General features: G+C 41.5%; 1 protein-coding gene across 1 annotated transcript in view; it reads left to right on the top strand.

Annotated features, from left to right (window-relative positions):
• Positions 1 to 24,795, top strand: part of plppr5b (phospholipid phosphatase related 5b) — a 106,619-nt gene extending 81,824 nt beyond the window's left edge. Inside the window, exons 5-7 of the mRNA XM_061093969.1 lie at positions 12,736 to 12,912; positions 18,717 to 18,851; positions 24,766 to 24,795. Coding sequence (XP_060949952.1) covers positions 12,736 to 12,912; positions 18,717 to 18,851; positions 24,766 to 24,795 — 342 coding nt within the window. The remainder of the gene's footprint in view (positions 1 to 12,735; positions 12,913 to 18,716; positions 18,852 to 24,765) is intronic.
• The last annotated feature ends 979 nt before the right edge of the window (positions 24,796 to 25,774 follow it).

Below are 25,774 nucleotides of genomic sequence, written 5' to 3'. Positions count from 1 at the left end.
TGTTCTAACTTCAACTAAGAGCAGGTATAAATCATCGGGGCCAAAACATGTCCCTGCATGACAGTTACGTTTTGCAGTTTTGTGGCGATACAAACATTTCACAGGCTCGTGTCAATGCAGAAGCATGAGATCGCAGCACATTTAAGACACAGACAGACTGACATCAGCGTTTTTACCCCAGTCCTAAAATGAAAATAAATAAATCTAATAATTTTCTGAAATATCTGTCTGTCTATTTGTTTGTCTTTCTGGTTGTGTGTTTATCTCTGGCTTGCATATCTCAAGAACTGTTAACCTTAATGGCTTCACGTTTCATGGTTCTGTGCACTTTACTTGCTGCGGCTCAATTACTGCAGGTCACCTTTACAGTTACAGAAAGAAGGCTGCAACCAGCATCAGCACAGGCAAAGCAAACAGCCTAGTCCAAGCAGCCATGTTTAGATGGATATATGGATACTTTTTTTATATTGATCTTAAAAGATTAAGATGTCGGCATTCCCCAAAACGTGTGCGTGTTTGTGCGCGTGTGCGTGTGTTTGTGTGTGTGTGTGATAGGACCGTAGGCGTTCCATCCAGCTGTGATGGTCTCAGCTTGTTTTGTTGTCCCCGGCTCTAGTTAGTTTGTTGCCATGGTATTTCTACTCAGAGCTAGCACTGCTGCTCTATGACTTCATCTCTTAACATAATATTTTTTGGAAGGCCTGTCAGATTTTTCTGTATGCTGCTATCACTACTCAGCTTTCCATCTTCTTATTCAAAATGAGCCAGAAACATATCATCCTGTGCACACCAGGCAAGATGAGACAGTCGTGAATGCATTTTTAAGCATCTGCAAGGAAGTTTATATTCACAGCATTACATAAACAATCTCATTGCTGGTGAAATATCATGAGTAAAGTTACAAAATGTGTGCTCCAGCATCACAATCTACAAAGCAGCCCCGGCTCACACAGTGTTTTCACCTTATTATAAAATACACACAATAACATGCATGTAGCAATCTTTCTCTGGCTGAACCCTGCTGATTTTCTGTTGACTCCCTACTAACATGAATGCTATAAACATAGGTTATTGAAAGATATGGGTGCAGTATGAGGCTACAATAAATGCATACATCCAACATGTCTGAGTTTTACCTCTCTGAATGGCTTCTTTTGAAAAAACAACGTTATATCTTGCTAAGAGATCTGTGTCAACATTAACTTAAAAAAGCTCTGAGTGAAATATATCTTTATATCAGACTAAGTATATTAACACAATAGCCCCAACTGGTTCCACAGCTCACGGCTGTGTGTCTGTATGAGCAGACCCCCCCCAGGACACCATTTGAACTTGGCAAGATGCAAAGATTGATGGCTGAGCGGAGAACGAGCTGCTCGGCCCCATCTCCCCAGATTGAATTTTTCATGTCACACTCTCCATTTAGCTGACAAGCCTCTGATATAGGGAGCATGCCAACAGCTGCTAATGTCTGACATTAAATAGGAAATATGGGTTCAAGCACGTTTCCTACGACGCCGGCAAAGGCTGTTAAGACAAATGAAGTTGACCAGAGCAGTCTCAAGTGAAATGAGGTCCAATCGAGAAACATTAATATATACTATTAATGGGTGTGTGTGTGTGTGTGTGTGTGTGTGTGTGTGTGTGTGTGTGTGTTACGGCTCCAGGATGTTAGCTTGCTACGTCTAGGGGGGGAGTAGGGGAACCATAACACATGTTACTGTTAGGCTGACTCGGAGAACAACAAAACAGGGCACAACAGCAAACTGGATCAGTAAGTGTGTTTTATTTAGCCAGCAATCCGCCAAGGGGAATAGGGAACTATAAGCGGAGCCAAAGCAAAGAAAACAAGATAAAGTGACAACTAACTAGTGCACACATACAACCTAGCTAATACATACAGAGGGTGGCCCCGCTCCTAACCTGATGTGATAACAGAGTATGGTCTACGTGATGGCAGTGTAAACCCAAGGGTGTCTTACCTATTCACCTAAACCCCGGTGGCATCTCACAAACAAAAGGCAACAGCTCCCCACAGCCCACACACAGGCAGACAATGGCCTCTCTCAATGGAGACAAAACAGGTGCAACTTATCAAGGCCTGACGACACTAATTGGCCAACAGACAGCTCCCAGATTGGACAGGGGGTTGGACGATGGTGGAGGAACAGCCAATGGTGTGAGACCTGCAGAGAATGAGAGGGGAGACACAGGAAAACAACCACACACGTAACACCCCCACCCATAAGAGCAAACATCACACACGAGAAAGGGCATCCGCACACATATTCTCGGAGCCCTTCTTGTGACGAATCACCAGGTTGTACCCCTGCACAATCAGCGCCCACCGCATGAGGCGCTGGTTCTGATTATACATCCGGTGGAGAAAAACCAGCGGATTGTGATCCGTGTAGACCACAATTGGCCTAGAACTCGATCCCAAATAAACTTCAAAAAACTGGAGTGCCATCAGCAAAGCCAGAGCTTCCTGCTCAATAGTAGAGTACCGTGTCTGGCACTCATTGAACTTCCGTGAGAAGTAGCAGACCGGATGGTCCAGCCCGTTGGAATCCTCCTGGATAAGAACGGCACCGGCACCTACATTGCATGCGTCTACCTCCATCTTGAATGGCTTCTCAAAGTCAGGAGCCACCAGAACAGGGGTACTACATAGCAGAGTCTTAACAGAAACAAAAGCGTGTTGGCAATCTGGAGACCACGCAAACGGGACCAAGGGGCTCAGCAGACTAGTCAGAGGGGCGACAACAGAGGAAAAATTCCTACAGAACCCACGATAATACCCAGCCATACCCAAGAAGCGGCGCAGCTCACGCCGGGTGATGGGCACTGGGAAGGCAGTGATAGCAGTCACCTTAGCCTCCACGGGGCGCACCTCACCACCCCCAACCTGTTTACCAAGGTAAGTAACGGTAGCCCTACCAAACTCACATTTTGCCAAATTCAGCGTCAAGGAAGCCCTCGCCAAACGCTGGAACACTGTTGTCAAGGTATCTACATGAGCAGCCCAATCAGACGAATACACAACTACATCATCGAGGTAAGCAGCACAGTGTGGGACGTCAGCTAAAACAATATTCACTAAGCGCTGGAAAGTGGCAGGTGCATTCCGCATCCCAAACGCCATCACTGAGTACTGCTGAAACTTGTCTGGAGTGACAAATGCGGAGATCTCCGAAGCACGAGCAGTAAGTGGGACTTGCCAATATCCCTTTAACAGATCCAGCTTTGTCACATACCGGGCAGACCCAATGGTGTCCACACAATCATCAATACGCGGCAACGGGTACGAGTCAGGAACCGTGACTGCGTTCACCTTCCTATAATCCGTACAGAAACGGAACGTGCCATCAGGCTTGGGTACCAAGAGGCATGGTGAACTCCAAGGACTAGAGCTCGAAGACGCCAGACTATTCTCTACTAAATAAGACACCTCCTGCGACATGATCAACCTTTTCGTAGCGTTAATGCGGTATGGATGCTGCTTGATAGGTGCTGCACCGCCCACATCTATATCATGCTTCAAAACGTTGGTCAGGGAAGGAACATCACCGAACAGACAAGGGAACCCACGTATTAGGGCTACCATGTCAGCCCTACGTTCCTCATCCAGATAGGCCAGATGCGAGTCCAGAGATGACAGCATCCGAGAGTTCAACAACCGAGGGGTCTGTTGAGGAGCACTCCGCAACTCCAATCCATCCTCGTCACCCTCAGGAACCTGGTAGGAGCCTGGAACCAATACAGCTGGAACGGCAGACTTGACTGTGGGACCCGTAGACCCTTCTACGGAGTCCTCAGGAGGAGTAACTTTTGCATGATACAACTTAAGCATGTTAACATGGCAAACTCTTGTCTTGCGCCTCCGATCTGGGGTCTGTATAACATAATCTGTGTCACTCAACTTCCCTCCCACACAATAAGGACCGGAGAAACGGGCAGAGAGGGAGGATCCGGGAATGGGAAGCAGAACTAGAACCTGGTCACCCGTCTGCAGTGAACGTGGGACAGCCTTCTCATCAAAGTGACGCTTCATCCGCTTCTGTGAGGCGGACAGAGCTTCCCTAGCGAGGGCACAGGCACTGTGCAACCGTTCACGGAACCGGCTCACATAAGTTAACACATTTTGAGAAGAAGCACTACCCGAGATAAGCTGGTCTTTCAGAACTCTGAGAGGGCCGCGTACCGTATGTCCAAAAACAAGGTCAGCCGGACTAAACCCTAAGGACTCCTGAACGATCTCACGAACCGCAAACAAGGCAAAAGGAACACCCTCATCCCAGTCTCTCCCGGTCTCGAGACAGTACTTTCGCAGTATGGATTTAAGCGTTTGGTGCCAACGTTCGAGAGCACCCTGAGACTCAGGGTGGTAGGCACTGGAAACTCTGTGTGTAATAGACAAAGATGTCAGCACCTGCTCAAAAAGGTTAGAAAGGAAATTACTTCCTTGATCAGTTTGCACCACTTTCGGGAGCCCAAACGTCGAGAAAAACTTAACCAAAGCCTTGACCACTGCCTGAGCAGTGATTTTCCGAAGGGGAATAGCCTCAGGATACCGTGTAGCAACACACATAATCGTCAATAAAAACTGGTTACCAGTCTTAGACTTAGGCAATGGGCCAACACAATCAACTAACACGTGCTCAAAAGGCTCACCTAACGCGGGTATCGGACAGAGAGGAGCGGGTGGAATAACCTGGTTTGGTTTTCCTGTGACCTGACAGGTATGACAAGTACGACAGAATGCAGCTACATCACGTTTCAGTCCAGGCCAAAAGAAGTGCCTTAGAATCCTGTCATAGGTTTTCGTGATACCCAAATGACCAGACCATACGTGACTATGAGCAAGTGATAGAATATCCTGTCGATATGCAACAGGCACTACAATCTGATAGATCACACTCCAGTCACGTTCTGAATCAAGAGATGAAGTCCACTTACGCATGAGAAGAGCATTATCTAGGAAGTAACCCACCTTACCGTCGATATCCCCACCCGGAGTAACAGCCTTCCCATAACACTGCTCCAGTGTAGAATCTATCTTTTGCATAGCAACCAGCTTATCACGAGTTATCGGTAGAGGCAATGGGTCGAGACTAAGGCCAGCACTCTCAACGGCACTGTTCTTATCAGGCTGTGGAGGGGGCACAGAGGTAGAACCAGTAACCTCATTTACGTCCCCCACTGGGACAAGAAAGGAGTCAGACAGGTCAACCACATTACTCAATGGTCGGGACTGCGCCCGTGTAACAGCCCCCACCGGAAAAATCCCAGGGAATCTCTCGGCTAACTCATCCTCAGCGTTAGCTTCGGGACAGTCCAATACCTCCAACATAGGCAGCACTCTGCCTCCAGCAATATCATTGCCCATGATAAACTGAACGCCTTTTACCGGCAGGTTATGACATACCCCGACTTTGAAAATTCCACTGACTAAATCACATTTTAAATGTATCAGGTGCAAGGGGACTGGCACAAATCCCATCTCTATGCCCTGAACCAAAACACTGGAACCACAGAATGAATCACCTGACAATGGCACTGCATCAGAGAGGATAAACGACTGGGCCGCCCCAGTGTCACGGAGAATCTGAACCTTTTGCTGTTCCTTTGGATCACCGGTCAGTGACACAAGACCACTCAAAATGAATGGTTTGTAGCTGGGGTCAGGAAGGTCAGAAATGCACACATTCGGCATAACTGCCACAGAGCGAGAAACTGTACTTATCAACCCAACCCCCTTTTGTTGTTGAACGGGCGGTGGATGATTTCTCATACGAAGCTGACAGTCAGCAATTAAATGGCCAAATTCATGACAATAATAACACTCCCGTTCCTCCCTAGAACGTAAAGGTAGCGAAACTGACCTGCGAAACTGAGTGGTTGGAGAGGTAGAGAACGAATGAGCGGGCTTGTGGGTGAGTACAAACTCGTCCGCTAATACAGCTGCCTGGGACATTGACACCACTTTTTGCTCATTCAAGTATGTTACTATACGTTCTGATACACTATTCTTGAATTCCTCCAGCAGGACTAATTCTCGAAGAGAGGAAAAATCTGTAGTTTTAGTGGCGGTGCACCACCGATCAAACAAGGTGGCCTTCTCTCGAGCAAACTCCATGAAAGTACGATCAGGAGACTTTTTGCAACTCCTAAATTTTTGTCTATATGCCTCAGGTACTAACTCATACGCACGAAGAACAGTGGTTTTAACAATTTCGTAATCTAGACTGTCCGCCAACGAAATGGACGCCAACACCTCCTGAGCTTTACCAGTTAGTTTACACTGAAGCAAGAGGGGCCACACCTCTTTAGGCCACTGCATAGAAACTGCGATGCGTTCAAACACACCAAAATAAGAATCGATTTCCGATTCCCGGAACTGCGGAACCAACGCCATTTGTTTAGTCACATCCAATGTGCAAAATGAGCTAGCTAGTGGAGAAGAGAGGGTGGTTTGGGGTGAACGTGCTGCACTTGCAGCCTCCAATTCCAACCTCCGTAGTTTCACCTCCTTCTCTGCCTCAATCCGTCGGATCTCCAGATGGTGCTCACGCTCAGCTTGCCTCTCTCCACGCTCAGCCTCCATTTGCAAGCGGGCCAACCTTACTTTCAGACGGGCGTCCTGAGACGACATTAATAAAGTAGGTGACAACGGATTAAAGCGTGGTAAGGTAGCGGGTGGCTTAGCCTCTGCCCCAGCCTGCATGTCCTCCCTATCATCACTACAAGGAGAAGCCGCATTCACACCAAGCACCTCCTTGCCCACCAGCATATCCACGACACACTCCTTAAGTCTCGCTTTGAGCAGGGTCCCCTGAACTGGAAACTCAAAATGAGCCGCTATGGCATATAAATCAGCCTTCCGGCATCTGTCAATTCGATCCATAGACGGATCAGCCAAAAAGACACCCAAATCAAAAGCCTCCATAACGAGCCCTACAAAAACAACTACTGCCTATCTTATACACACAAACCAGCTACACTATGTGCACACCTGCATCGAACACCTCTAAGCCAGCCCGACGTGGAGTCCTACAATGAGGATCCCGGATGAGCCCCCAAATATGTTACGGCTCCAGGATGTTAGCTTGCTACGTCTAGGGGGGGAGTAGGGGAACCATAACACATGTTACTGTTAGGCTGACTCGGAGAACAACAAAACAGGGCACAACAGCAAACTGGATCAGTAAGTGTGTTTTATTTAGCCAGCAATCCGCCAAGGGGAATAGGGAACTATAAGCGGAGCCAAAGCAAAGAAAACAAGATAAAGTGACAACTAACTAGTGCACACATACAACCTAGCTAATACATACAGAGGGTGGCCCCGCTCCTAACCTGATGTGATAACAGAGTATGGTCTACGTGATGGCAGTGTAAACCCAAGGGTGTCTTACCTATTCACCTAAACCCCGGTGGCATCTCACAAACAAAAGGCAACAGCTCCCCACAGCCCACACACAGGCAGACAATGGCCTCTCTCAATGGAGACAAAACAGGTGCAACTTATCAAGGCCTGACGACACTAATTGGCCAACAGACAGCTCCCAGATTGGACAGGGGGTTGGACGATGGTGGAGGAACAGCCAATGGTGTGAGACCTGCAGAGAATGAGAGGGGAGACACAGGAAAACAACCACACACGTAACAGTGTGTTACAGAGGTCAACTAGTTGTGGTTGTTCTGTGCATCAAAGTATTACATTGATAGTATGTGACAGCTCATACAAGCCACAAGCTTCATATTGAGATATCACCTTGACCCTTGTAAGGAAGGGTGCACACACATACACCTACACACACAAATACACACACAGTATGACCAGTCAGCCCTGACAGTTGTGAGAATAATGTGAATCATGACCGCAGAGCAGTGACATGCACAGAATATATTCTGAAAGCCAAAGGCCACAGGTACACACTGACCACTATAAAACAGATCTAACATCTCATAGGGTACTGCCAGTACCTGTAGAGTACAGTATATCCACAAATGTGAACCAGTGATATTCTTCACCTGAAACTGAAGAAAATCACTGGGCAGATTTTGTCATTATGATATTATAAAGAATGCCACTTTAATATGACAGATGTGACCACATCTATGGACCCCTTACCACTTGTGCACTGTCAAACTGGACCATCCATCCCTTCCAAGCCTGTACTGCCTGGAAATCTGTACTTTACGTTCCTTTACAGACACATGTTTGGCTGTGGTAACCAACATGGCAGAATAGACATTGTTTAGGTTAAGTTCTGCAGTTTTGGCCCGGAAATTCTCCCAGAAATCCCAGATTGACAGTATTCTGGGATGTGAAACTGAAGTGTAAATGAGATGGAGCAGAATCTAAATAATTATAATTACAAAACACTATATCTTTTGTTCCGTTTCTATTCTCTTAACATTGGTTTTTAACTTCTTTTAAACAGTTTGAATTAAAACTGATGTCATTAACTAATAACTGAGAAGATTCATAAGCAGGTCTCATGCTGTGGCTCAGGAGGTCGGTCATCCATTATCGAGAAAGTGGGCGGCGTGATCCCCCGTTCCCCCTGATATATGTACTTGGGAAAGTTGTTGAACCCAAGATTGCTCCTGATGTCTGTGTGATGTATGGGCGGCTGTGGCTGAAAGCGCTTTGATTCGTCATCAACACTAGAAAAGTGATTTGAAAATAGAGACCCTTAACCTTTGACCGCCCCTCTCATACATCTCCTCAAGTGGCATGATAATTTTAATAATCAAAATGATGAATAAATTAAGTGTAGGGAGAGAAATGGAAACATTTGATCTGTTCTAAAAGGAGATTGTGAATTAATGAAAAAATACAATTAAGCCCTAGAGGCTGTCTGCTGCCGTAACAAGCTCCAATTACTCTGGGTTCAGATCTCAACCCTACAACAAGGCTAGATGTGATATTAGGATGCATGTATCACCTAGTTATTGTTCAAAAAACTGCTCACCAGTGGAGGTTAAGGCTGTGTGATATGTGTCTGGTCATGTTTGAGTCCACTTCTATAAGACCTTTATTCAGATTTGTTGGGGACTATTGTAAAAAGGATTAACCCACATGGTCAATGAATATATCTGGCAGCGGGACTGTGTATGTGTGTGTGTTTGCATGTGTGTGGTTGCATGTGTGTGTTTGCATGTGTGTGTGTTTGCATGTGTGTGTGTGTGTGTTCTGTACTAAGATCTTTGTGAGGACCATTTTAAGCATAGACCTTACAGAGACAGGATATTTTTGGAAAATGAGGACATTTTGACTTTTTCGATGGCTGTTTGAGGGTTAAGACTTGCTTTTAGAGTTTAGGGATAGAATTAGGTTATGGTAAGGGTTAGGGTTAAGCATTTAGTTTTGGTTAAGGTTAGGGTAAGGGGCTAGGGAATGCATTATGCCTATGAGTGTCCTTACTAAGATAGAAGTACAAACGTGTGTGTGTGTGTGTGTGTCTTTGTGCACGTGTGAGGGAGAGGGAGAGAGAGAGATTGCTTAAAGTAAACCACAGTGTGATGCATTGAGTCCAGTGTTTCAGTGTGGCTGGTTGTGTTCTTGGACAATAATGAGGCTTTATTATTCAATGTTTTCAGTTTCTATCCAAGAACCCACTGGAGATGTTTGCAGTAAAATACACATAGGGAGTTTTAAACTTGGAATCAAACCATTACATTTCATGACACACTTTATAAAACTCAGACTTAGAATTTTGTCAGTCAAATAAGATGTGGGTCTTTATAATTTGTTTATATTTTTCGTTTCATGAGACTTACAAGGACAATGACAGCTCACCAAAAGCGAAGCCAAAGCACCATGATTGCGACCTGGTGGCTGCCTACAATATAGTTCATAAACCATCCCTCCCTCATGATACTGGATGGGACAAAAGTCAAAATATGTGTAAAAAAATTAAATCTATGCTCAAGTGCTTAATTTTGTGATCAATTTTGAGTGAAATGTAACAGCGATTTTTAGACCTTAATATTGCAGCTCCATTCGATCCCCTGAGGTTATTGGTACAAGATGGTGATGATGAGTGGCATCATTTCTGGACAGTGGGAGTGAGCGGAGATGCTACTTCAATCTTTATATACAGTCTATGCTGTGAGCGAGTGCACAGAAAGTGGAGATCATCAAAGAAGAGAGAAACAAAAGAAAAGAAAATTGTGAATTTTTATTTGCGAGATTGTTTTATATATATATAAAATGGAAGACTCATCAATTGACATTGATGCAGTGATAAATAATGAAGTGAATTCATGGTGTGCTTTATGGTTTTGTTTATGATGAGGATATATTATTTACAGCATCTCAACTGAGGCCCAGATGGTCAGAGGAGGAGAAGGAAATAGCAGGAGAGGAGGATGATGCTTGCAGTCTCTCTCTCTCTCTCTCTCTCTCTCTCTCTCTCTCTCTCTCTCTCTCTCTCTCTCTCTCTCTCTCTCTCTCTCTCTCTCTCTCTCTCTCTCCCCTCTCTCCCCCTCTCTCTTTATTAGGGACGTGATAAAACCAGATGTGGACTCCCCCCACCCCTCCTATTTTGTCCTCTCTTTACCCTACAATCATTGCCATGTCCTCTCTGTCCCCTTCATTTTCTTTCCTCTTCTCTATCCTGTGAGTTTTCAGCACTCAGATTTTACCGCGGTTTCATAACATCACAGTTTCTTAACCCTCAGAATTGTAAAAACTACAATATCTAACTATGGTGTCCTGCTTCTGACGTTTTGTGGTTTGTTTGTGCCAGCCACTTAACTGAGGGAACTGACGTATCAGCCTTGTTTCCACCTGGCCAGAAAACTCCATCGGTGGAGATCACAGAGAGAGGAGAAACCTTGTTTACTTTCGGTTTCTGACCAGCTCCGAAGCAGCGGCTAACCCACTGTAGCTCACTCTCTCTCTTAATATTAACATTTGTATAAATTACTTTTAAATAGCCCAACATTACACCAGGCTTCTTCAACGTTTTTCAGGCCAAGGACCCCCATATATTGGAGACGTGGAGCTGGGACCCCCATACTATAGATATTGTATAAAATTGTGTTTTATATTAAACTTGGTCTAGTGCCATGTATAAACATAGCTACTCTGTTATTGTGCATTCAATACTAAGCTATTCAAATAATACACAAGTTCATATATTTATTTATTTTAAACATGTGCATTGTGCAAGGAATAGGAGCTGCAGTGTGCGCATTGCTGACTGAAAGAGAACTTATTCTGCTTCCATTTATCCGTTCGCTAATTATAAAAAATAGTTTATCAACCAAAAATGTTGCGACGCCCCTGCTGTACCTCCGCCTGCGACCTCTGCGTTACACAATAAAAACTAAGTCGATATAGTTGATGATAATAATACATATTTTTGTTCATAAGCTATATTATTAGCTAATAATACATATTTTTGTCCAATGTCCTTTTCCTGTTGAGAAAACAACCAGTGATACACTGCGTTAGACAGACATTATAGAAAAGTCACCTAGAGATTCTAAATTGACACTTTTTTATGATTATGAAAAGATATCCTTATCAGAGGTGGAACCTCCTACTTGGGACTCATTTTTCACTTGTAGAGAGGTTGCGATACCATGTTCCCTTCCCGATACCAATTCCAAAATCTGGACATTGAAGATATCTAGAAGACAGTGGTGATACAGAGTGGAGCTTCTTCCCTCACAAATGGTCTTTTGCCATGTATGTTTATTAGTCACCAACAGCCGGTATGACCTTTGTCCTGCTCTCTGTTCTCTCTTACAAATACTCATATTCTCTCTCTCCAGTTCTCCTGCCCTTTTCTTACTTGCTTTATAGTTTCACCTCCTCCTTACATTTCTCACCTTTTCCCTGCTTTTCTTAACCTCACTGAACTTATTTATTTTGTCTGTCTCACTTTAGGCACCATCTTTCTTTCTTTCTTTCTTTCTTTCTTTCTTTCTTTCTTTCTTTCTTTCTTTTTTCTTTCTTTCTTTCTTTCTTTCTTTCTTTCTTTCTTTCTTTCTTTCTTTCTTTCTTTCTTTCTTTCATTCTCTCTTTCTCTCTTTCTCTCTTTCTACTCTGTCTCCTCTACTCATCTGTATTCAGTCTGTCTATTACTCTCCAACTGTTTCGTTCTTGTTATTTAGTTTTTCTCACCCTCAGAGGTTTTTTCATTCTGTACTTCCAGTGGCAGATCTGCCAGCACTTCTGTAAATACAGGGGAGAAAATAGAAAGATGCCCTGAGGAGAGACTTAACATATCGGCTCATATTTACACACAGACACAGCTGTCTGGTGGAATTTCACCAGAGATTTTAATAAAACATTAGGTGCTAAGGAGGTAAAGTCAGGATACTTTTGAAAGTCAAAATAAAGTAGATTTTCAGCATTCTGCTTTCAGAGGAACATTATGAGTGTAGGGAAGCTTTTATTTTCATAAATATGTCTCAGTCTGTATGCTGGAATATATTTCTCACAAGAAAACTTTATATTTCATTCTCCTCACAAAGCATTGAACTGTTACTTTTTTGCCATTGATGAGATTTAGTTAAGTTTTATAAATAATAGATGTTATCGTTTAAAGAAAATACCTGTGTCAAAGTCACATGGTTTGTTTGTGCATCTATCCGCCTCCTTCGGAGATATTCTGAAAGAGCTCTACGCTGACTCCACCTTTGCTCCTGACACACTGGTGAATGTTAAAAGGATTCAGGTGATGTAATCCCTGCTTCTCTCTTTCCTTGCAGATGTACGTGACCTGTACAGTGCAGGCGAAGGGCACTCGCCTGGCCAAACCGGTGCTGTCTCTCGGGCTCATGTGTCTGGCTTTCCTCACCGGGCTGAACCGCGTGGCTGAATACCGCAACCACTGGTCGGACGTCATCGCTGGCTTTATCATCGGCACAGCCATTGCCACATTCCTGGTGAGCCTCACATCCACAAACATTGATTCTGATTCTGTTTATCGATTTCGGTTCTTATCGGTCCCCCGTTTCGATTCAAAAATGGAAAAAAGAAGAGATCAAATGTTTGAATAACACAAATATTTTTATTGGACTGGACCAATGCACATAGCTCTTCTTTATGTTCCACCGGGGCAGCAGCAGTAACGCCTTGTGGTAGACAGGCAACATTACAAAACAAAACCTACACACCTCTTCTCAGAGCCTTGTCAGACATGCTCAATGTCTTTAACCCAACTCTGTATTACTAGTAACTGATAAAGAGGAAATGTTAAAAGCTTTTAACCTTAAAAATACTGGTGCTTAAATTAACCAAACAACACCTAGTCTTATTTGTGGATAATTTTTAGAAGAAAAAGTTCTAATCGTCCCTGTTATCTAATGTGACATCAGTAATTGGCAACTTTAATGAATATGAATCTCTCATATATTCCATAACAACACAGTGGAATCAGTAGCAGTTGAGCCATATGTGAATAAAACTGTTTTGAGCTGCTTGTTGTACGTTGTCTTTATAGGAAACCTACTCACATAATTCTTGCAAGTCATGACAGTCAGCTTTCCTTTGAATGTCAGCGAGAATGGTATGTTGCTGCCATCGCAGCTCGCTCTCCCTAGCTCTACTGGAGGTGCTAGCATGTGTACTAACGCTAGCTGAAGATGACTCACTCTGGCTCGGAGACGGCATTACATTAAACGCTGTACAGTCTTTCAGATTGAGGCCGTGCTGCCTTAAATGTTTGGTGAGCTTCAATGTGCAACCTGACATTTGACCGTTTATTGTGGCCCCTCTCAGCCACGTTAGCCATGCATGTAATCACATGGACAGGTCCTGGCAGATACATACAGCGTCCTTGCAGTTTAGGAACTGATAGGAAGAACTGAAATTCTATTTTTTTTTCGGGTACCCGGTACTTGGCATTTTGGATTCGGGTCCAATTTGGACAACACCCTACAATGTATACCCTGCATGCTGTATATACCCCAATCAGGCATTTTTATCTAATCAATTATTATTCATTTGTAATAATGCAATTTAATAATGATCATGTGATGATTTACCATATGATGACCAGGATGACTGTGGATCATATCTCCAATCTTACTGGTTGCAAAACGAATGATTACTTTTCTTTGATATTACAAATGATGTCAATCTCACAGTTCTAGACTTCACTTTGAGTTGGCTCCGTCCAACCCATTATTGATTGAGCAGACTGAACTAAGCACATAAACAAATGAGAGATAATAAAGGTAAAATGATCAGTTTAATCATATCACGTTATGATGATCTAAGTTATGATGATTCATTCCTGAATGCATTTGAGGATGTCTTGTGAGTATAGAGAGATGCAGCCCTTGGGTCTAACATAGTTAAACCAGGTTTGATTATCCAAATCATATTGGGATGTGTTCTGAGGCTATTTTATTTATGTAACTTATTTATTCCTATCCTAGCAGAATATAGTTAACCATTTTAGCCAACAACTTGTTTATGGATATAATTTCAGAATAATCCTCTTTCCTGATTATCTCCCCTTTCCTGGTTATAATAATTTGTTTATGCATTCTCGGTTTTCATATTAGCCCCATCCAAGTCATGTAGACTACTGCAGGTGGCTGTTAAATTACATTTTCTTTCCAGAAGAGGACCCCAGACACCCCCAATAACAGTTTCCTTCATTTTTATATTGCTCTTTTCTCTCCCCAAGCTGTTAATGGGAGTCAGGGGAAAATTAGATTTTCACAAGAACCTTTATTTGTTTCTGCAAATCACACAATATAAAAATGTGCTTAAGATACTTTAAACACTTTATCCTGTGGCTTGGGTTAATATTCTGGTGATGTGATGTTATGATTTTATTTACAGAGAGTTATGTGTCCATACTGGCTTATATGTCCAATCAACATTTTAAATTTAATGTTTAATAGACTCAATGCCGATCTATTGCTTTTTATCTTAAAACTCCTTAACTGATGGAAGAAGATGAAGATTATTATTATGCCTAAATATAGTCTGGACTGGTCCCCAATGTTTTTGCAGCTTTCAGGTCTCATTTCGTTCAATAGACACATGTGAAGCAAACACATGTTCTCATACAACATGTCTATCTTTTCCAAGCTACACTTTATAAGCAAAGTAATGAATTCTTATGAAATATTCTCCTGGCAGCTCTGGAAGTGTCTGTTAAGCAAAAAACCCGACCATGTACAACACAGCACAGCATCTCATGGCCCTTAATAGAGTATGCTCCAGACAAATCAATATGACAATATTACTGAGAAAACCAACATTTCAGCCCAGACACTCTGTGAGACATTGCTTCCCTGACAGTCATGCTGTCAGCATGGCTAAATAACGATTTGAATCATTTTAGTGTTTTAAAATAATCGTGAAGTAATACAGAGTAACAATGTAATTCATAGGCATGAGAATAAGGAGAGACAGCAAAGCAAATTCGGGGCAAGTTAAAGTTAACCATTTCTCAGCATTGTTCAAGGCATAACTTTAAGAAAATGTCTTCCACGTGTTAAATGTGGGCTATTGCAGTACAGATACAGGTTTTTACCTGTGTGGCATTTATAAGCCATTATTCTTCATGCTGAGGGTCAGGGTTCAGCTGCACTCTGCACTGCAGTGTGATAGTTACATTCATACCTAATTTCCTGTCTTGGTTGTGTGGCTGTTAATGGTTTTTATAGCTTTTGTTCTTTCATCAAGGCTTGTCTCACCCTCATAGCTGTGCTTCACACCATCATGAACTAGACACACAGTGATGATTATTGGGCCCCAGATACTGCATGTTTCCTCACAGCAGCTGAACGAATTCAGCAACAGAAGATAATCTCCCCCTCTTTTTTTGTATTATCCTCGCTCTTGCTCTTGCATTTGACAGAGAAAGGTCAGTACTTTCTTTATGACTAGAGGGCTTCTGTAGAGAGAGTGGGTCTGTGACAACCCCTCGCTCAGCCTCTTCCCACAAACTTCCATTAATGTGCTCTGCTGAACAACACTACACTGCCATTATTAGTAAATACTGTATAATCCTCTGCTTTCATTGCATGCAGGGAGTTTTGAGGTTTTCAGAAGATAAATACCCTCAGCTTGACATAGTATGCAGATGACATCACTGTTTTTAAAACCAAACAGGGTAATGAATCACCACTAAAAGAACAGGCGTCTTCTGTAAAGTGTGATGGTTATTCTATCCTCTGTTATTATTATTATCAGGGCAGCAGTGGAGCAAAGAAGGGTTTCAAATATTTAGGTGTCTTTCTGGGGAACAATGACTTCCAGAGTAATGGTTTAAGATGATTGATGTTGGTCCAGCTCCAGTTATCCTACAAGGGAAGGACCTTAATAATCAACATCCTGACTGCGTCCATGCTCTGGGACCAGTTCATTGTTGTAGAACTTCACGATTACTATTGTAAAAGAAATACTGGTTAAGATTTTCTTTAGAGGATATCACTGGACTCAGGCAGCTGTGCTGTTTATACCTGTGTCAGAGGGGGGTCAGGGACTGATTGACCTCGGCAGCAGGTTTTCCATCTTTTTTATATTTTAAGCAGCAGTTCTCAACTGCATCTGTGCTGCTTTACAGAGTGAAGAATGACCAATGAGGAGCACCTGTTTCTCAAGGATCTAGATGTGATGGACATTTCACAAAGCCCCTGTTGTCATTCAATCTTGAAGAACTGTTTAAAAGGCTAAGAAAGAGATACTATTATAAGATATATGGCAACATTGTTGAGGAACCTTTTCTTAAAGATGTCTGTTTAGTAATATTAATATTAGTGTGGATTTCCAGTGGAGGGTGGTGCATGGGGTCGGGGCTACTGAGGAAACCTTCGACCCTTTGTGATTAGGATATCCCAGACTGGCTGCTCTCTTCTTTTTGCTGAGACTGTGTCCTGCTGGTTTAGGCTTATGTCTTAGAGGATAAACTGTTTATTTCTGGTCTAAGACACTCTGCAGCAAAGGGAATATCTGTCTGGTTAACCTTTTGATTAGTAAAGCTAAGATGAGCATATCGCTCACTAGGAAAGACAGAAGGAAGGAGGCAGGATCTGTAAATGTTGAAGGCAAATTCAAAAGTCTGGTGGCTGCAGAAGATCAAAAACTATAAAATGATGTCAGACTACTATAGGAATTTGTTTCTAATTGGGGTCTTCCGATGCAAAGTGGCTCAAGCATCACTTATCCTCAACTTTTGAGGGGAAAAAGCTCACATTATCACACCAAACTGCAGATTTATGTGCTTTTGTATTTGAACAAACTCCAGGAACAGCTGATACATTGTGAGAAATAATATATTTATACATATATATTTATTGACTGTGGTGTAAAGGCAGTTTAAGGATCCTGTGATCGCCAAAATGTTGCTGTATTAATCTTCCTGAATATCTATATTTTCTTTTCTTTTTACTATTATAGGCCCCATTTTAATTAAATTCCCAAGAACTAAAACCAGAGTGTTAAGCACCATAACTGCCCCTTCAAAGGATTTATTGCTTACAATGTATCAGCTGTTTCTTGAACTTTGTTCAAATATAAAATGAGAACATTTTAAGCATACAAATAGCTTCATAATCTACTTATTTGTCATAGTTTCAATATTTTTAATAATTTGATTTCCTTGTGTAACATTGGGCAAGAGGCAGGTCACCCATCTACTCCAGGGCCAACATTTTGAAAGAGAAACAGGCAGTCAATTATAGAGAGAAAAGTCTCGGCCACAGTCAGGGTCATAAATTATTGCTGTGGCATGACAGTGCCACTGCCTGTTAAACAGTTTAGTACGGAATCTGCCACTAATTAAAACAGGAAACTGGTTTTATTTGTTTTCAACAGATGTGCTGTTACAGCTGTTGGAGCCCACACAGGAGCATCTGTTTCATCAACATCTTCTACCCCTTTCACCCCCATTAGTGTTCAGCCAAAACAAACATATTTTTGTTTTTTCGTAGATACGAATGTAGCAGAAATATTTTTGGTTTTGCTTGTGAGGAGCTATTCCATGAACGGATGTGCTTTTTAAAGTACTTTGAAGACGGTCGCAGGTCGACAGTTCTGCAACAGCACTTCTGAAGGTATTTATCAAGTAGTACAACATGTGGGACACAGGGCATGAAGAACACCTCACAGCCCCCACGACCTCTTCACTATGGATTCTGTTTGGTCACACTTCCTGGATTCCTCTTGGAGTCATATGGGGCAGAGAGTTTAAATTTGTGTTCAAGTCCTGCTTGTTGCATATTTGTACTATTCAAATGATAATTCAAAATTAAGTAAATGTAAGATAAAATAAAAAGAATACAAGTAGATCTGCCTCCCTTGAGTTGCTGTGTGATTCACTTAAGGCGAGTTTTATAACCTCCAAACAACTTCCCAGGACACCATGCTCTGTCGGAGTGCAGAGGACTCCATTGTACCAGCCCTCACAGTTTCTATGTATCTCATCTGTGCTCATCCAACTTGAAATTGCTTATTTCATTTTGAACCTCAAAGGCAAGTTTTGGTCCCTATTAGGACGAGCTGATGCAACACCCCCATCCATCATAGCTACAGCAGTACCCTCTGGAAAAATCCAATACACACATATGAGACCTACATACTTGGGTTACTCTGTTAAACCGACTGAACCACTCTTCTCTGTCAGGGCTTTAAATTCAGTTACGCTCACATCATCCTTATCTGTTATGTCAGCGTCATGTGTGTGCCACGTGGCGTGTATATCATATTTGCTTTGTGTGTGTTGCAGGTGGTGTGTGTGGTCCATAACTTCAAAGGCAAGCTACTGCTGAGTGAGGAGTCCCCCATGGAGCAGCGGCCCAACACAGCTATGCTGAGCATGGGCCGGGTGGAGAGTCCTCTGGAGAAGTACATTGCTTCGCAGGTTGGTACAACACAATACACACCTTGTGTCAGGTTTGTGGATGTTTCAAAGTTGATCAGTTCTACATGTTGGAATAATTTCAATCTGTGTGAAGTATACTCATACTGTGCGTTAGCGTTAGACTATTATTCATTTGAAAATTATGTTGCTGTAAAAAATAGCGATTGGCTGATTTCTTCTGAGAGTGTATGGCCTCAAGAATTAAGAGTTTACGTCATCTCACATTGATGTGCTCTTTCCCCTCATTAAAAACACACAATTAGAGCCTGTAATTAGACATGTGTGAATCATCTTCCTGTGTCATACTTTTTTTTTTTTTTTCAAAACAAAAAAGTATTAATGAGATTGATGCAGCTGACAAAAAAAAGAAAGCCTGAAAAAAAGAAAGAAGGCTTTCCAAAGCATTAACTGCTGTGAAATGATGGTGAAAAATACATTTCCTGTAGCTGTTTTATAGGAAAATTCATGTTGTCATGATAAAGCTGTCTTCCAAATGTTACAGTCAAAATGTAATGCTGCCCAGATTATATACATTACCTGCATCTGTTTACTGCCTAAAATGCTCAGGTTTATTTGTCTTCCTGTCTCTTCTTGTGGAAACTAAAGATTAATGTATGGCAACTGAGCAATCTCAAATCTGAGATCAGCCGCCAGGCTTTCGACCACTTGTTGGTCTTCACTAGCAAATGAGTGACTCATTTATTGTAATAACTGGATGTGGGCCTAGTAGGTCACTAAATGACACCTGAGCTATCCATTCTCTGATGAAGACCACAAGAGGCAGTCAAAAGGTAAAGAAACAGCCAGAATTAAGATGGTTCTGTTCAACTACTGATTCATGGAAGATTAAATGAAGAAAAAATCTTTCATGTTTTTTTTTTGGACAATTCAAAGGACCTGGTAAGCAGTGACTCAGCAGTGTTATGGACTTGATGTTAGTGTCAGAAGCAGCAGAGTGAAGCTTCACTTATTGAATAAAATCATATAAAGAGCATTCAGTATTCAGACCTTTTCTCTTTTTTCCCAGGTTGCAACAATGCTAAATAATTTACATTCAGTACCTCATAATGATAAAGTGAAAGTGCAATATTAAAGTCTTTTGGCAAATGTATTAATAAGGAAAAACCGAGATATCACATTCATATAATAACCAGGGTGCGTTTGCATCGACTGGTCATAGAGATGGGGCTGGTGTCAAGACTTGTCTTTCCAAATTATGTGGCAGTGCCAAAATAATAATTTTGAATGGGACCAATTGTTGATTACACACACCTGCTCTTGCAGGAGACAGATGATGAAGATGAGGAGTCTTCCTACATTAAGGAGCGTCTCTCAGCCTTCTTGCGCTGGCTGCGGGGTCTGGATTGGATCCAGCGTCTCAGAAACAAAAGGCAACAGACTATGAGTTGGTTTAACACCTGAGTTCTGCCAAATATCTCTGGACACAACTGTGCTGTGCTGTTCTGACTGGATCAACTGTTTTTCATGTGCCAAATACTGGGAATGCTGTCATGAGGTAGCAGAGCGTTTACAAGGCGTGCACACTGCCCTTCCTCTGCCAAGACTGATGTATGAAATCCCAGCAGCTCGGCTCTTCTCAGATCCATTCCACAGTGTAAATGTTCTTGCTCTTGTCACTCGAAACAGCTCTTATCTTATATGGATGTTGAGCTTAAGAGCAAAAGAGGCTTCTTCATATACTGGATTAGACTGATGTTTTTCTAAATGATCTTCACTAGAGTTATTTAGGAGTTTAATGTAAAAGATTAAATGTAGGTCTTTGGAGAAACGACTGGAACAATATTGTGTCTTTTTTTAGCTGCAAAACTTATTTCCCATTCATCTTAATGTACTGTTGATGTATACGACAGGGACCCTCGAAGAGCTGGATTAACCTGTGTAGAAGAATTGTGTTACAGCAGCTGTTTATATTTACTTAGGTACTAAACAAAGCAGCACAGGATGACAGATGTACAGTGGACCTCACTGTATCTGTTCTTTTCCCCGAAGACATCCTTCTCACACACATGCTGTCATTTAGAGGGACGTATGGTGATGTTGTCTAACACTGTTAGAACCAAGTGGGAACAAAAACAGGGAAGATTAAATACCACGTGGCAAAGATATTACAAGTAAAAAGCTTTATTCTAAGAGAAAATACATGAGTGCTCATTCCATCCCAGAGCGGACTGAAAACCAAATCTTCATCCTGCAAAAACTGTTTAAAATTTGAAAAATGACAGCAGACATGAATTAGTAAAACCAACTTCAGCAGTTAGAACATCAGCAATTCTACCATTTGATGTGTTAGGTCCTCTGAGGTGATATCATTCAAAAACAGCCTGGTTTATTACAGCACAGCTCTTTTTTTCTGCAGGTAATCACTGAGTTGTTTTCATTGCTTTATCTGGCCACAGAAACAGATGATCAGACAGGTTGAAGACAAATGTCAGTTTAAAGACCCACTTTCTGTTTCTATCTGTGTTGTTTTGCTCACACAGTTTTTCAAACTTAACAGGGTCAACATAGAAATACTCCTCGGTTATTTAACTAATTGTTCCAGTAAGCATTTTAACCATCAGGAAACTACAGGATATTAAAAACATTTAACAGAACAAAGCCAAAGACAAAAGTTGGAGTGCTGGGTAGTTGAAGGAGAGGCCCATCTTTCTGAGTCATGATTCACTCATTATTAACACAGAGACAGGAAACATCTTGTAATATAATTCAATGTGACTTACACACCGCAAGGATTTTATCATCTCTGATGTCCATCACAAATAAACAACCTTAAATCCACAAATCTCAGAGTTTCAGAATTTATCTTCAGCATCAGGGTAATAGTTAGGGTTCAATGCATGGGAAATTTTCAGAATAGGTGCTGTTAATTGCTAATTTGGTATACATGGACTCAAAAGATGACATCCTAACTGTAGCTCACAATAAAACAGAACAACTGATGAGGCTGTACAGGGGTTTCCTCTCCTGTTTTTTTCCTGTAAATGTTCACACAAAAGACAAAATTCGCACCAAGCTAAACAAAAAAGAGAATAGAACAATATGGTTATTTGTATCCAATGGGGAGATGTCAGGGATGGAGTTAATATCCCAGGATGACTTTCAGGTTCAGAGTAAAATGGTAAAAAATATTATATTATATAAATATTTATTATTATACCAAGATAAAATGAGATACTATAATCCATTAATCCAAAAATAGACATCAGTAGTAACAAGTGAACAGAGTATGTACAGTGAGTGAATACATTTAGTTAAATATATTTCACATAAGCTATTCAATCACTCAATCAAGTTGTATTTGTTTAGCCCATATTCACAAATCACAATTTCTATTTCTATTGAATTTCACAGATGTGTAATTGTTTAATTGTTACTGAGGTGACCAGACCAGGTAATGTAAACACCACCCTATATAAAAATAATCTGGTCCAAAGGGGTCATAAAAGATCAGAAAGATAAGAATACAATCCAAAAAAGATGAAACCACATCAAAGTACTTTGCTTCTGGACATGGATCTTTGTAGCTTGTCCTTCACCATCACTCTCCTGTCATTCCCTCTCTTCCTTTTACCGTCTACATCTGGTTAAGGAGCTGCACTCAGATGCAGGTATAGGAGCAGTCAGTGAAGAAAGCCAGTGAATGTGGCTTTGATTTTAGGACAGTCCTGTGATGTAAGGCAGTAAACTGAACAAAGAGGAGAGCATAGTTCTATACAGGCGTATAAAAAAGTACAATGTACAGGTCTGCCACTGAGACATAAGATTAACCTACAAGCCGTATACCAATGATGATGAGTCCTGAAGCAGTCATTTGAAATGAATCTAATGACTGATGCTGCTTTCAGACATGTACTGGATTCTGTACAACATCCAAAGTTTCTCCACAGGGGCTGTATGTGTGAAGGCAAATGTCAGAGTGAAAGGAGGGCAATATTTGAGGATAAAAGATGGTGTCAAACATGTAAAAGACATTGAAAAAATGGCTTGAATACATTATCCTTGTCCAGTACAGATAAAAATGAGGATTTGTAGTTTCTTAACAGTTTTTTTTAATTTTATTAGCTTTTCTCTTTTTTTTAATACAGATGCTTTCGGTTTAAATTTTCTTTTTTTCCCCCAACTTGTGATATTCCCATTTAAAAGTGACCTCCAAATGAGGTGGCTTAGATACTGGGGATTGAAGGGTTTGTTTTCAACATGTCTGATCATGCTCTGCCGGACCTGTTTTTAATGACGTCACCATGTTCCCAGATGTCAGCAAATACAGTGTTTTCAAACAATGATGACCTTACCTACCAAAATCAGAGTAAAACTGTAATAAGGGGAAATATCCCTTCATCATTTGTATGTAGATTGGTCAGAAGTTGGTCTACTGAGTTCCCCTCTTTTGGTTTGGCCATCTTTTCCTCAGGCACACTGGCCAGTGAAGCTAAAAAAAAGATGAGATAGATTCCGCCGAACAGTGTCCAGAGTATTTGGCATGTTTGGTTGAAGTGCCTCTTTCTGCTTTCTCTTTTGTATCTGAGTGAAATCAGTTATACAACTTTCATTTTACTAGAGTGGTATGTTTCTCTTTCTGCTTCTATTGCTGTGTTGTCATTTCTCATCCTCTCGCACGATACATATTAAGCAGTGAGATGCAAAAACACAACTTCTATCTGATGATTCAATTCACAGCCTCCTGCTGAAAGAGCCTGCTCCGTTTTCTGACAAAGAGCAGAAAAGCTCACACTCTCACCTCAGTGACGACAGGCTTGGTGGAAAATTGCCCACTCTAAAAATAGCTCAGCCTAAAGACGCCTGGAAGCTAAACAAGCCACAGTGAACAAAATGTCGTGGCGTGAAGGAACCTCGGAGCAGCAAAAAATGAATTAATCGCTTTTATTTCTTGATTTTCCTTCTTTAGTAAAGTGAAAGCTTATGGTTTTATGTCCCGACCACATGCTGGGAGATATCACAGTCATATAGTTATCACTGGTAAAGTGTCATTCTCCTGAAAGATAAACGCTTAAAGCAAGCTCATGTTTGTACACAAATGCACAAATTACTTAAACTACCTACACTTCAAAATGTACACATGTGCTGTTTTAGTATTATCAGACACATTTGATGTCATATTAGAAACCGTGTTGAATGGGATCAAACCTGACAACATGTTGATGTTCCAATCCATGTGTACTCAGTAGCTTTTGCTACATCCATACACAGTGCTCATGGGTTGGACCAAAATGATCTTCAAACATCTCCTTCATTTTGATCTCACATACATACTGGTTTTGTGACTGCAGCTTGAACACTTTTATACATCCACAGAAACACAGTTGGGAGTCTTAGAACACTTTCCCATTCACTGTAATGGGAATGGAGGGGGAATCATTAGCATGATAAACAAGAATGGACTTGTGCATTTGTGATTGTTTTAGCATTCGAATGAACAGCAGTGCTTCTTCTGATTTGAACAGTCTAAACAGGACATCCTCTGCTCTACTAAACCCTCTCCTCCTCTTCTCTTGCTCCACAACCAAACACAATCTGAGGTTGGGATTAGAGAATCAAAGCTTCTTGTCTCCATGAACAAGCATCCCCCTGCTTCAGATTCTCACTGGCTTTGTTTTAAATGCTGTGGTGATTACTAATCAGGCCTGAGTCTTTTTCTATTTTAAATGCTTTGATATATGTTCTGGATTTCGCAGAATGATTGGAGTTCTTTGATGGTGTGTTTTGGGAGTTAACCATGTCTTCAGCTTCAAAGTTAGGATGACCCAGAGTCACAAAGACCTCTTTATACATGGCAGCGAATTAGAAGTGCTGTCATAGACCAAAACTAACTGCGTGCTTACTAACTTTTTTTTTTCTTTTGTTCTGGTTTTGCTTTAATGCAACCCCCCTACAGAATCACATCGCCTTCGCTGAGGTCACATGACGTGGAGTCCGCCGTGTGGCAGACCCATTGGACATCCACTCTCTTCACCGTCCAATCCAATTAAATGGAGTGCAACGTTAAACCCATTCTCTGTTTGTGTCTGGTCTGGGGTATGTTGTTCTATGTTGTCTTTACCAGGTCCCTGTTGTCATTTGCAGCTTCTCATATTTAAGGGGAAAAAAAGAAGAGTCAGTAACTCAGCAGGACACGTTGCTTCGTGTTCTTCATCTATGCACTTACTCTGAATCCTTGACAAAATCCAGCTTGCAGTGAGGCAAAGCCTGGAGCTTGTTGCAAACTGTGGGACACTGGAAAAACAAGTGAGGAGCTAATGTCACTATCTCAACTCTGCCTAGGTCAAATATGGTCTCTAAGTTTGCTTATTTGTGTTAAAGAACATTTTTACAAAAAAATGAGAAAGCACTGCTGACATATAAACATATAAGGAAAACTATCTTGTCAGTAAATTCAATGACAGAGAGAAAAACCCTTGATTATGTTCAGTTAAGTTCATCTCCGTGAGCATTTTTTTATTAACGTTATCACATCACTTTTATAGACTGATATCAGAAATTGGCATTAAATGCTGAGTCCATATTTATCAAATTAGAAAAGGTGAAATTAAAGATAAAAGAAAAAATCCCTTACGTACATGCTTAATTTCTTTTTACTTAAAATGCTCCTTAATGTAAGTGAACTCCAAAGGTCATTCACATTGTGGAGGCTAAACGAACCTGAGCAGGGTTTCCAGGCAAAGAAAACAACAAAATCAGATTGTTGACCTATGTGAATATTTGATCTTTCTTTCTCTCGTTAGCCAATGAGATAATTGGCCTGCTAACTGCAGCTTAGCAGGTTATTGTTAGCATTTTCCCGGCTAGCAAGCAGTCATCATGCAGTAAGCTTCCTGCAGCACGTGTTTCTTTTTAAAAAATTGTGAAAAAGGTCCCTTGTTGAATGACTTTGATAAATATGGGCT

This window comes from Limanda limanda, chromosome 20, assembly GCF_963576545.1.
Source record: "Limanda limanda chromosome 20, fLimLim1.1, whole genome shotgun sequence".
NCBI classification, from domain to species: Eukaryota; Metazoa; Chordata; class Actinopteri; order Pleuronectiformes; family Pleuronectidae; genus Limanda; species Limanda limanda.
Note: the sequence above shows the minus strand (reverse complement) of the source record. Positions and strands in the feature narration are given on the sequence as shown.